The 13,026-nt window shown below is 35.4% G+C and overlaps 1 protein-coding gene across 1 annotated transcript in view; it reads right to left on the reverse strand.

Annotated features, from left to right (window-relative positions):
• Positions 1–13,026, reverse strand: part of LOC141399140 (uncharacterized) — a 337,564-nt gene that overhangs the window by 111,996 nt on the left and 212,542 nt on the right. Inside the window, exon 4 of the mRNA XM_073977303.1 lies at positions 11,739–12,562. Coding sequence (XP_073833404.1) covers positions 11,739–12,123 — 385 coding nt within the window. The 5' untranslated portion in view covers positions 12,124–12,562. The remainder of the gene's footprint in view (positions 1–11,738; positions 12,563–13,026) is intronic.

Genomic DNA, 13,026 nt, shown 5'->3' on the forward strand with positions numbered 1-13,026 from the left:
TTGTTTACAGCGATAACATGTTTTTCGTGGGTCTAAATTATATGGTGAACAACTGAAATTACATATTTTTGTCGGCAAGTTCATACGCCAAAAATTCACACAGACTGAGGGTATATCTCTGTCGGCAAAGCCGACTGATACTATTTTACTTGTTTTGCTTTATATCTATCCACAATGGGCCTTTCTGTCTTAAATTGCCGGTAAGTATTACAATTTTAATTCTGTTTAATCAATAATCTCACACATGTTCTTTATGTATCTATTTATGTATGTATGTTCACGTATCACTTTTGAAAGATACTGTGGTTTATTTTTCTGACAACGCCTACAAATGTCACGTAACATAACTTGGCTCATAAACGCGTTCGTGACTGTGGCAGCAGCTGTGCCAAGTGTTTCTTCGCTTTATGAATATGTCATAATTAATATGAAATGCGTAGTTCTCGCACAGATGTGCATCACTTTTTCTAATTGCGCACAAACAAAGCTTCCGTGTGCGTTTGTCAAGGACGAAATTTATGACAGAGAAAAAACGAACGAAAAATATAAATTTTAATTTGAACGCATAAAGGAAAAATAATTGTTGAAACATTTTGAAATAAATTTGGGATAGAAAATAGAAATGGCAGGTCGAAAAGACATCAATCTATTGAAGAACATATTCGTCTTGCTGACCCTATGTTATTCAAAGGAGGGTTAAGAAGATGTACTACTGAAAAGTATACGTATCCCTAAAGTCACAAAGGGTTTATCACCAAATGCAAATAGATTTTGAATATATAGTGAAGATATAAACAGAACAGAAGGGGCAAGGGACAAGGCTAATATTAATCGAGGTACATTCATCGATATGAAGATTAATGTACCTCGATTAACATTAGCTCAATGACATTTGCCGATGAGTACGTACAAGCGACGTACCTTAAGACACAACATAAGAGAAATACTCAGAAAATGTCACCTACATTTCGCTGAAGGATATTTTTGATATTTGCTGGCCTGGGAATTGAACCAGTGTATTCAGTGTGGCTTAAAGATAAATTGTTTTTATAAATCAGTACGATTAAGAGGAGCTAACCAACGTTAAAAAATGTAATGATGTTCTTGTTAGTGTTTTCAATGTGTCTTCGGTTGATTCCAAGTAATTCCTAATATGCACCCTATTATTTACCCATCATAAATATTTCCATTTTAAATTCCTCTTCTCCTCCACCACCCACCTCCAAAATTATGACATGCTGTGTTATTGTCAACATTTTTTTAATTATTATTTTTTTTTGTATAGTTTTCTATTTGCAATTTAGTTTATAATTTTTTTAATTGCTTTTGTTGCTATTCCCATTAAATTGAATTTAATGGACTGACTGACTCTGGTTGCAAGTAAACAAATATGAGGTTTATAATTAAATAAAATTATATACGTAGTATGTTTGTTCATTGTTGCATTGCATTTTCCGCTTAATATAACAACGACAAACACAACAGCAACAACCCCTTTTTATATTTGTTGCAATTTAAGTCGCAATAATAATGGTTAGTTTGGCTTTTTAACATTAAGTACTTTTTGTGGTTAAATTAATAATTATTTTACATGTTTTTCAATTATTTTTGTGGAATTGTTATAAAAACTTCTAATTAAATTGTATTTCCGCAAGAAGTAGATAAATCATTGTGTATGAAACAATGGACACATATTAATTAGTTCATGGGAAATAATGATAAATATATACTATAAATTGTATTCAAGGACATTTCTGGCAAGAAAAAAGGACACATATACAGATGAGAAATTTCATGCACTTGCCCACGAAAAATATATTATGGCTGTAAACAGGGACACTAGGATTACCTTTGGTAAAAAGTTTCAAAAGATCCTCGAATAGACCCTTAACGGCACTTAAACAAAGATATTGACGATTTGTGTGGATGGTGCCCCAAGAAGTATGGATTTGCTCCTGAACGAGTAAACAAGTATACACTCCACGTCAGTAGAATAGAACACCTAATTTTTTGTTAATGTTGGCTTATTTATCTCAAAACGAGTGAATTTGCGTTTTCAATCTTGTGGGGATTTAAAGTCTATGATGTTCCATATCAAACACAGAAAAAATAATGTTTCTAGCTCTTCGCGAAATGATTTTCTGATCATTTTTCCGATAGTACTATAAAAAATAGGCATTTATTTTTGGTCATCAGGATAGAACAGTCACTTTGTTTTCGCGAATTTTTGAGATATTAAAGCCGAATTTTCTTTCAGTCGATAAAGCAAGGCTTTCTAATCATTTTCACCAAAGAAAACCTATAAATTATTCCGCGGACACCGAAATAACAGCGTTAAAGGGTTTAAATTGACAGATATCGGAATATCAATAGGAGTGGCGCAGTTATGTCATATTTCTTCACAATAACATAGAATATGACACAGACAACCTCGACGGATACAATCGAGTGCTTCGGATGCTGATAAGATGGAATATTTTCAAAATATTTATGAAAAAGGTCAAAATTTCTTAAAAAACCATGATGATTTGTTCAATAAAATGATTTTTCCGCGAACATGTCTGCCATTTAATGTCTTGGAAATATGCCCCAGACTTAGAGGAAAATAATCTGATATGAAAATTACCGCTATTTAATACACTGAGGGAAATTTTAGCACATTTTTCAAATTGAACACACCCTTTGGATTTTGAATTTTATATGTGTTCTTATTTCGGTGTCCGCGACTGTTCTTAACAGTGTTATGCTCCAATATAAATGGACCAGTTTATGCTCTCCATACCGGATTTTACGAATTAGTAGTTTTTTTAACTGAAATCGCAAATGTAAAAGCCCCGTTTTCGCGGGAAAACACAGTCATGGAAATTGAGGTTTTAGGTTTCGTATGTTGTTTTATAAGGTACTAAAATTTCCCTCAGTGTATTAAAATAACGGTTGTTTTCGTATCAGATTATCTTCCTTCAAATCTGGAGCATATTTCCAAAACTTTGAACGGCAGACTTGTTCGCGGAAAATCTATTTTATTGAACAAATCATCATGGTTTTTTAAGAAATTTTGACCTTTTTCATAAATATTTTGAAAATATTCCATCTTATCAGCATCCGAAGCACTCGATTGTAACCGTCGAGGTCGTCTGTGTCATATTCTATATTATTGTGAAGAAATATGACATAACTGCGCGACTCCTATTGATATTCCGAGATGTTTCAAATATCTGTCAATTTGAACCCTATAACGCTGTTATTTCGGCGTCCGCGGAATACTTTATAGGTTTTCTTTGGTGAAAATGATTAGAAAGCCTTGCTTTATCGATTGAAAGAAAATTCGGCGTTAATATATCAAAAATTCGTGAAAATAAAGTGACTGTTCTATCCTGATGACCAAAAATAATTGCCTATTTTTCATAGTACTATCGGAAAATTGATCAGAAAATCATTTCGCGAAGAGCTAGAAACATAATTTTTTCTGTGTTTGATACGGAACATCATAGACATTAAATCCCCACAAGATTGAAAACGCAGATTCATTCGTTTTAAGATAAATAAGCTAACATTAACAAAAAATTAGGTGTTCTATTCTACTGACGTGGAGTGTAAGTCGGCTTTGCCGACAGAGATACACTCCGTTTCATATCAATAGCACATTTCAAATTGCTTTTTGTTACTTCAGTTTAGTCGATATTCATGGAATAACCTCGGGAAAGTTTATATATCTTGGTTTGTAATTTTATGAAATATCTTTCAACAAAAAGTTTGGCTTCGAAAACGTACCGTTATATTTTTTTTTAATTTTCTTTCAAAAAGCCCAAAGTTTGTACGGTTTAAAGTGTTTCATCGGAATAGCACATTCTTTAATAACTTGAGTAAAAATGCAAAGTTTGAATACTACTGTTACGATTCTTTAAAATTGAAATAAATAAAAGCTATTTCAAGTTTAAAACGCTAAAATTTGTCGAACACTGACTTTAATACCCTGGAAAAAAGACCTTATGGAAGCTGTGGACTTTAAATGTCTATTATACGTTAAAAAAATGACATAAAATTGCAGTTTCTTCTTAGTTTTATAAAAAAAATAAAGAAAACCGAAGGAATGCAGAGAGATGTTGCAAAATAAACTTGAAATTCAACTGAAAACTGGGTATTTTTGATCGAGAAACTTCAAATTCCTACGACCCCTACTCCATAATACGGGTCAATGTTAGCATTAAGATAAGATAATCATTAAAATATCTGAAGGCCACCGTGGTGCAATGGTTAGCACATCCGCCTTGCACTCAGAAGGTCTGCGGTAACAAATAATACCCAATTTTGAGTTGAATTTCAAGTTTATTTTGCAACATCTCTCTTCATTCCTTCGTTTTTCTTTAGTTTTTTATAAAACTAAGAAGAAACTGTAATGTTATGCCAATTTTTTAAAGTATTATAGAAAATTAAAGTCCACAGGGTATTAAAGTCAGAGTTTGACCAATTTTAGCGTTTTAAACTTGAAATAGCTTTTATTTATTTAAATTTTAAAGAATCGTAACAGTAGCATTCAAACTTTGCATTTTTACTCAAGTTATTAAAGAATGTGCTATTCCGATGAAACACTTTAAACCGTATAAATTTTGGGCTCTTTAAAAATAGTTAAAAAAAATGATAACGGTACGTTATCGAAACCAATCGTTTTGTTGGAAGATACTTCATAAGAGTACAAACCAAGATATATAAACATTCCCGAGGTTATTCCACGGATATCGACTAAAATGAAGTAACAACAAGTAAAAAAGTATCAGTCGGCTTTGCCGACAGATATATAACCTCAGCCTGTGCAAATTGAAATACTTTTTTCACAGAAACCTTAACCTTCAAAATTTTGGTCGTATGAACCGACAAAAATGTTGATTAGGATTAAAGTTCAAAAATGTTGCGGAAAAGGTACTTAAAGGAATGGACCGACATAGACCATGGGTGTGCAATAGGGGGTTTTTACACCCTTCGGGCTGTTTTCTCAAGAAGTATGGACTTGCCCCTGAAACAACTTTTACCATCGTAATTGAGGCAGCGAATGTCAGTTGCTTCAACAAAAGTTCAATAGCACGTTTTAAAGTGAACTTATCCAAAATTTTGTGTGGGAGGTACGGGATGGAATGGACAAATATAGTCCATATTCGAACCTGATCTATATCTGGTAGATATTATGAGAATGTGTAATGGACCAAATCGGTCACTTACATCAAGAGTTATCGTGCGCACAAATTTTCGAATATTTCTGAACTTTTGTGGGGTAGCTACCTGAGGGAGTGGACCGACATGGCTTATCTACGAACTTAAACTAAGTTTGAAAATCGGCATTCCGTTCGCATATGCGCTTCCGTCCATAAACATGGTGTCATAGGGTTTGTTTTTCAACTTTCAGGCTATTTTTTCAGGAAGTATGGACTTGCCCCTGAGGAAACTTGTACCTTCGTATATGGGACAGTGAATACAAGATGCTACAACAAAAACCAAGGCGATTCGAGAGCAGGTCCTAAAATGAACATTTCCGAAATTTTGTGTGGAAGGTACTCGAAGGAGTTTACCGATTGAATCCATATTGGAACCTCATCTAAGTCTGGTAGAAATTTCATAATGTGCAAAGTATGGACCAAATCGGTTAGTTCCTTCAAGAGTTATCGTACGCACAAATTTTCCGAACATTTTCGAACTTTTGTGGGGGAGGTACCGGATGGAGTGGACCTATATAATCCATCTTTGAACTTGAACTAAGTTTGAACAAAATATTACGAAAGCCAAATTTTGGACGGAATCCGTTCGAGAGTTATCTTGCGCTCCAACCACTACACACGGTGTCATAGGGTTTTTTGTAACTTTCCGGCTATTTTCTCAGGAAGTATGGACTTGCCCCTAATGAAACTTACAGAGTCGTATAGAGGACAGCGAATACAACTTGCGTAAAAAAAATCAAAGCGATTCGATCCCAGGTCCTAAACTGAACTTTTCCGAAATTTTGTGTGGTAGGTATCCGAAGGAGTGGACCGATTGAGTCCATATTAGAACCTCATCTAAGTTTGATACAAATTACACGCTGTGCAAAGTATGGACCAAATCGGTTATTCCCTACAAAAGTTATCGTGCGCACAAGTTTTGCGACAATTTTTGAACATTTGTGGAGGAGGTACCTGAAGGAGTGGACCTATATGACCCATCTTCGAACTTAAATCGAATCTGGACAAAATATTTCGATACCCAAAATTTGAACCGTTCGAGAGTTATCGTGCGCACCAGCCTGCCAGACAGACGGACGGACATTGCTAGATCTACTCAAAATTGTCTGAAACGGATATCGTACAAACAAACTTGGGGTCTAAAACCATTATTTCGATGAGGCACATTTTTGGTCGTATCAAAGTGTAAATACCCTCTTTAGCCTAAAGGCTGAGGGTATAAAGATATGTGACCCGTCCCACAGAGGGAAAATTTGTGTTAAAAGTTGTTCAAAAGTCCTAGAAAGCTCATTTATACTTCGATTGATATAATATTTTGCACAAAGCATATCTTCTGAACAAGGATTAATCCTATAGAAAATAATGAAAATCGGTCCAGATTTGGATGCAGCTTCCATATATATTCGCATCTGATATGAGAAAAAATATTTTTTGAAATTTACTTAAATTAAATTTTTCTCAATTCACATGAGAAAAGCCGTGAATGTTTCTGAATAATGCAAACATATTTGATAGGTGTTGGTTTAGTCTGATAAATTAGAGTCCCGGTTATAACGCGGAGCAAAATTTAGTGTGAGTAAACCTTTCAATTGGATATAAAAATATTTCATATTTTAGTTGAGAATCTGATATTTGAGGCTCAATCGCGTAAAACAGGAGAAGAAACTATGGTCGGGAAACGACGGGGAAATAGACTTTTTATACCCTACACCACTATGTGGTAAGGGGTATTATGTGTTAGTGCATTTGTATGTAACATACAAAAGGAAGCGAGATAGACCCATAGTTCCTTCTAGGGATATACATGAATCACTTCTGAGTCGATTTATGCATGTCCGTCCGTCCGACCGTCCGTCCGTTCGCAACATACAGGTCGCATTTGTTGACCGATTTCGCTGAAAATTGGGGAATACCATTTTTTTAGCCGTCGGAAGATCAAGTTCGAAGATGGGATATATCGGTTTACGTTTTGGTATAGCCCCCATATAACGGTACCCCCCGATTTACGGTATTTTGACATTTTCAGCTACATTTTCAGACCGATTTGGCTATAATTTGACATTTAGGGTTCTTAAGTGTCAATAAACATATATAACAAAACTTGTGGACATAGGTCCACGTTTTGGTATAGCCCCCATATAACGGTACCCCCGATTTGCGGTATTTTGACGTTTTTAGCTACATTTTCAGACCGATTTAGCTATAACTTGACATTTAGGGTTCTTAAGTATCAAAAAACTTATATAACAAAAGTTGTGGACATAGGTCCACGTTTTGGTATAGCCCCCATATAACGGTACCCCCCAATTTACGGTATTTTGACAGTTTTAGCTACATTTTCAGACCGATTTAGCTATATTTTGACACTTAGGGTTCTTAAATGTCAATAAACTTATACAACAAAAGTTGTGGACATAGGTCCACGTTTCGGTATAGCCCCCATATAACGGTACCCCCCGATTTACGGTATTTTGACAGTTTTAGCTACATTTTCAGACCGATTTAGCTATATTTTGACACTTAGGGTTCTTAAGTGTCAATAAACTTATATGCCAAAGTTGTGGACATAGGTCCACGTTTTGGTATAGCCCCCATATAACGGTACCGTCCGATTTGCGGTATTTTGACGTTTTTAGCTACAATTTGACATAGCTATAATTTGACATTTAAAGATCTTAAATATCAATAAACTTATATGACAAAACTTGTGGACATAAGTCCACGTTTTGGTATAGCCCCCCTATAACGGTTCATTTAAGTTCATATTTTCGTATAGCCCAGATACCTCCGAACTAGCTGTTAATGACAATTGAAGTTCCCACGTTATGTACCGATTTTCGATATTTTGAAGATTCTAGCTAAATTTTTTAACCGAATTAGGAGTTATTTGACATTAAAGACTCCCATCAAAAACTGTCAACATAGGTCCATGTTTTATTATAATACCTCCGAACTAGCTGTTAATGACAGTACCTCCTATATAACAGTACCTCCCAATTTCTAGCCCACCAAAACTTGTCAACAGTTAGATATAGGCACCATAAAAAAGAGCCTCCCGAATGAAGCATTTTATGTACATTATCTGACATTTTAACGTACTCACTTAAAGTTGGGGACAGGAATTAATATTTTATGGTGGAGGGTATGAAAAGTTCGGCCCGGCCGAACTTAATGCTTTTTTGCTTGTTCACTATTGAAATCGTAGTAATCTTAAAAATGATCATAAACAATTTTCATAAAGAGGATATGTATTACCATTATTAAAGAGCAAAGATGTAAAATCAATCTGAAAATTTTAAATGCTAATCTTGTTCGGAGACTGTACAAAAGCAATAAATCTTGAAAAATATAAGTTTTCGCGAAAATAATGTCATTTTAATGTTCACCTAATTTCTTAGTTTTCGAAAATTTACTTTTTGTTTTCAGTAAGGCTGAGTTCAATCGACTGCTGCATTGGATTGGTTAATCTTACAAAGTCGAGGATGGTTATAGCAAATGTAGAAAAGAGTCTGGTTGCCATTTATCAACATTTTTTCATAAATAAAAGGATTTTCATATTTTGAGTTTTGAGCAACTTTATGCCAATGTTTCCCTTTTGTGCGTCCGTGCAAAAAAAAATTAATCAAACTCGTCAGTTCTACTTGTTTTTGTTTTAATTGATAATCTGAGGGTATACTCGTACATATATTTCGGCAAAATCTACTGAAACTTTCTAAATTCTTTCTGTTGTTGTTGTTCTTTTTGATATAAGATACGGCAGATTCAATACGGAACATCAATTTTACATCGCATTGCATTACAAAATTGTCTTAGAGAAAAGAACAGATAAGCATATAGGGTCCTAGTTAGGAAAAGTTGAGAAATTTAGCAAATTTTATTAATTTTTAGTGGTATAGGAAATTACCCTCGGAGTCGACTCCGGAGTCGGAGTCGTGACAAAAAACTGGCCTGGAGTCGGAGTCGGAGTCGAAGGAAAAATGGCTCGACTCCGAAACCCTGGTACCTTCCACAACAAAATTCGGAGAAAGTGGAGTTTGAGAGCTGTTCTCGCATGGTTTTGATTCTCTTTTTAGTAGGTTGTTCTAGCGGCCTGATTCACACCGATACAATTTTTCCCGGAGTAAATCAATACTGCCTGAGATAATGACCCAAAAGCTCCAAAACCCAGTCGACACATACTAAATGGCTACAATGCAAGATAAATTAAAAACTTTTTCAAAAATTACTTCCAAACTTAATATTTCGAATCCTTTATGAAGAAGTTGGTTACTAACAATTTTTGTAATATGGTTTGGTTTTGGTGTTTTTTTGTCGGTAGCTGACTGATACTTTCTTACTTGTTTTTATAACTCTCCACCATAGTATGGAGGGTATATTAAGTTTTGTTTTTCTGTTTGTAACACATCGAATTTTTGCACCCGAGTATCTTTTTTCAAGTTCGAAGTTGGGCTATATCGGCTTACGTTTTGGTATAACCCCCATATAGCGGTACCTCCCGATTTTCTGTATTTTGAGGATTTTAGCTACATTTTGACCAAACTACCTGCAATTTTACAATTGAGGTTCATAGTGGTCACAAAACATATCCACCAAAAACTGTCAACATGGGTCCATGTTTTGGTATAGCCCCCATATAGCGGTACCTCCCGATTTTCTGTATTTTGAGGATTTTGGCTGATTTTTTTTACCGAATCACCTGTAATTTAAAATTTGAGGTTCCCAGTGGTCACAAAACATATCCACCAAAAATTGTCAAGCCCCATATAACTGTACCTCACGATTTTGGTATTTTGAGGATTTTTGGCCACATTTGTTGACCGAATTACCTGTAATTTAACATTGATATTCCCAATGCCCACAAAACATCTCCACCAAAAATTGTCAACATAGTTCCAGGTTCACGTATATCGCCCATGTAACGGTACCTCCCGATTTTCGGTATTTTGAATAGTTTAGCTACATTTTTAAACGTATTACCAGTAATTTAACATTTGATATTGTCAACATAGGTCAAAATTTTCGTATAGCCCCATCTCCATCAAAACCCGTCAACATAGGTCCATATTTTAGTATAGCCCCCATATAACGGTACCTCCCGATTTTCGGTATTTTTAGAATTTTAGCTACAATTTTTGACCGAACTACCTGTAATTTGACGTTTGAGGTTCCCAGTGATCACAAAAGATATCCACCAAAAGCTGCCAACATAGGTCCATGTTTTGGTATAGCCCCCATATAACGGTAGTTTGGCATTTGACCAAAAATTGTCAACACAGATCCATGCTTTTGTGTAGCTCTATACAACGGCACCTTTCGATTCCAGGTATTTTGACAATTTTAACTGTATATTTTCACCGAACTATCTGCAATTTGACGTTGGAGTTTCCTAATGGTCACAGAAACTTCTCCACTAAAAATAATCAAAATTGGACCATGTTTTGATATAGACCCGTATAAAGTTAATACCCGATTTTAGATTTTTTGAGGAGTATAGCTACATTTGTTAACCGAACTATCTGTGATTCGATATTTGATGTTCTCAGTGGTCACAAAACTTCTCCACAAAAATTTTTCAACATAGGTCCACACTTTGATATAGCCCCATATAAAGGTGGCGCCCAATTGAAGACTTTTTTTAGATACATTTTTACCTTAGTTAGGTATCCGTGGTCACAAAATATTTCCGCCTAAAATTGTGGCCAGGAAAGAAAATAATATTCCCTATTTACTATCAGAATATTTTATGGTGGAGGGTATAAAAAGTTCGATCCGGCCGAACTTAACTTTTTACTTGTTTCTTTTCAATTTTAGCGCTTTTTGCAAAGCTAATATCACTTCGCTGTAATCTGCGTTTCTTAAAATGTAGTTTCTCAGTTACCCCATCTCAGCACTATAATTCTATTTTTAAATATTGAGAATATGTGATAACAGCTTCTGAGCTTGTACCTACCTTTTGTTTCCTCATGGTTTTATTCTCAAAATTAGCTAATTTTCCTGTTAATGTGCCATAATAGGCTACAGCTTATAGTCAATACTCGTTGTTAGCGACGAAATCAATACCTAACATTTCGATGGAAAGCTAATTTAGCTTAGTGGTTATTTATATTCTTCTTTTCAAATACTTATCTATTTAATAGCAAAGAACAACACGTTTGCTTTACTACTACACACTATGGACTTTTTATGAATAGCCAATTCTAAGACTTACTAACTTATCCTGGCAGCAATTTCACTCAGTCTAAAACACTCACACACGAACAAAATGAAAGTAAACATAACAAATCTTTTGTTTCTTTACTTTGATGAAATGATTTTGCCACTTGTGTCCTTGCTATGCATACTTGTAGAGTGGCATAGAATGGACCAGCATGTTCATACACAATGACTAACTACTACTACAACAACACTTCTTAGCCTTTGTTCTCCTTCGTATGTAATGTTTAAATCAATAAGAAAAACACCAAAAACAACATTAAAAATGTGTCCCACTGAGAGCTACCACTGTGTCGCTCGCTCAGCCTGTCTACTTACCAAAGTCGAAAGCACGTTCCAAAATAATTGAATGACGTTTTTGTGGTTGTTGTTGTTGCTGTTTAGAGGATTGTTGTGAATGTTGGCCATTAACCAAACAATTGGAGACTCCATTATTCAGAGGACCACTTGTATTGTCTTCACCATCGGGACCCAAACGGGTCGATGAAGTTGCATGACTCATGCCAACACTGCCTCCACCACAACCCGCACCACCCGCTGTATTATTACCCGTATTTGTCAAAGGATTGCTACTACTGGTATAGTCATGTTGTTGTTGATGATGATATGATTTCTGTTGTCCATAATGTATTGAAGGCTGCTGCTGGTGAAGCTGTTGTTGTTGCTGCTGCTGAAACAATTGTTGTTGCTGCTGTTGAGCCATACAATTGCTCGAATGGGGTGGTAAATTCTTTTGCTGTGGCGGATGGGCATGCTGCTGCTGATGCAGGCAACAATATTTGATGTGTTTTACACAGCAGATTGCCGCTACTACCTCCGCTCAATTTGGATGTGTGTATATTGGCACTGCCAATGTGCCTTTGATCGGGTATGCTGCCAACTCCAACACCACCTCCACCTATTCCCAAACTATTCAAACCCGAACTGGAGGCCGAACTAAATGAATTTCGTGGTCTATTGAATCTAAATGAGTTCGAACGTCCAACATTATGGCCACCGGAAGACATACCAGCACCACTGCCAGCACCGGAACTTCCATCCCGTTCATCACGACCATCGAAACCTTGTCGATGGGGATTTGTTGTACAGCGCAAACTTCCGCCATAACGTCGTTGTGGGAATTTTGTTGTCCTTGGTATTACCTGAAAATACGAGGAAATATTTTCGTTTTTGTTTTTAGACAGCAATAAAAAGCGGAAGGAAATATAAATATGGATATTTTAGATATTTTTTAAATGATAATATAAATTATTTATTTCGAATTTAAAAATATTATATATCCTTTTTAAAATATTTAATATCCGAGGCATTTGCATTTTTGAGGGTTTTAACACAATTTCTCAAGCACATCCCAGTATAGGCTCAAGAAGCGATGTCAACAATGAATAAATTCCAGGCGGCTCCATTTTTATACCCTCCATCCATTGAGTGAATGTTAATCTTGTTTGTCCGTTTGTAACACATTGAAATAATCATTTGCGACCCTATAGAGGATATATTTGCTTGATCGGGATAAAATTCTGTGTCGATCTAGGCATGCCCGTCTGTTGCAATCACTCTAGCGTCTAGTGAGCTAAAGGGCTAGATTTTTGCACCAGATTATCTT

The sequence above is a fragment of the Musca autumnalis genome, unplaced genomic scaffold (genome assembly GCF_047663935.1).
Source record: "Musca autumnalis isolate F117 unplaced genomic scaffold, ASM4766393v1 scaffold_3, whole genome shotgun sequence".
Taxonomy (NCBI): Eukaryota; Metazoa; Arthropoda; class Insecta; order Diptera; family Muscidae; genus Musca; species Musca autumnalis.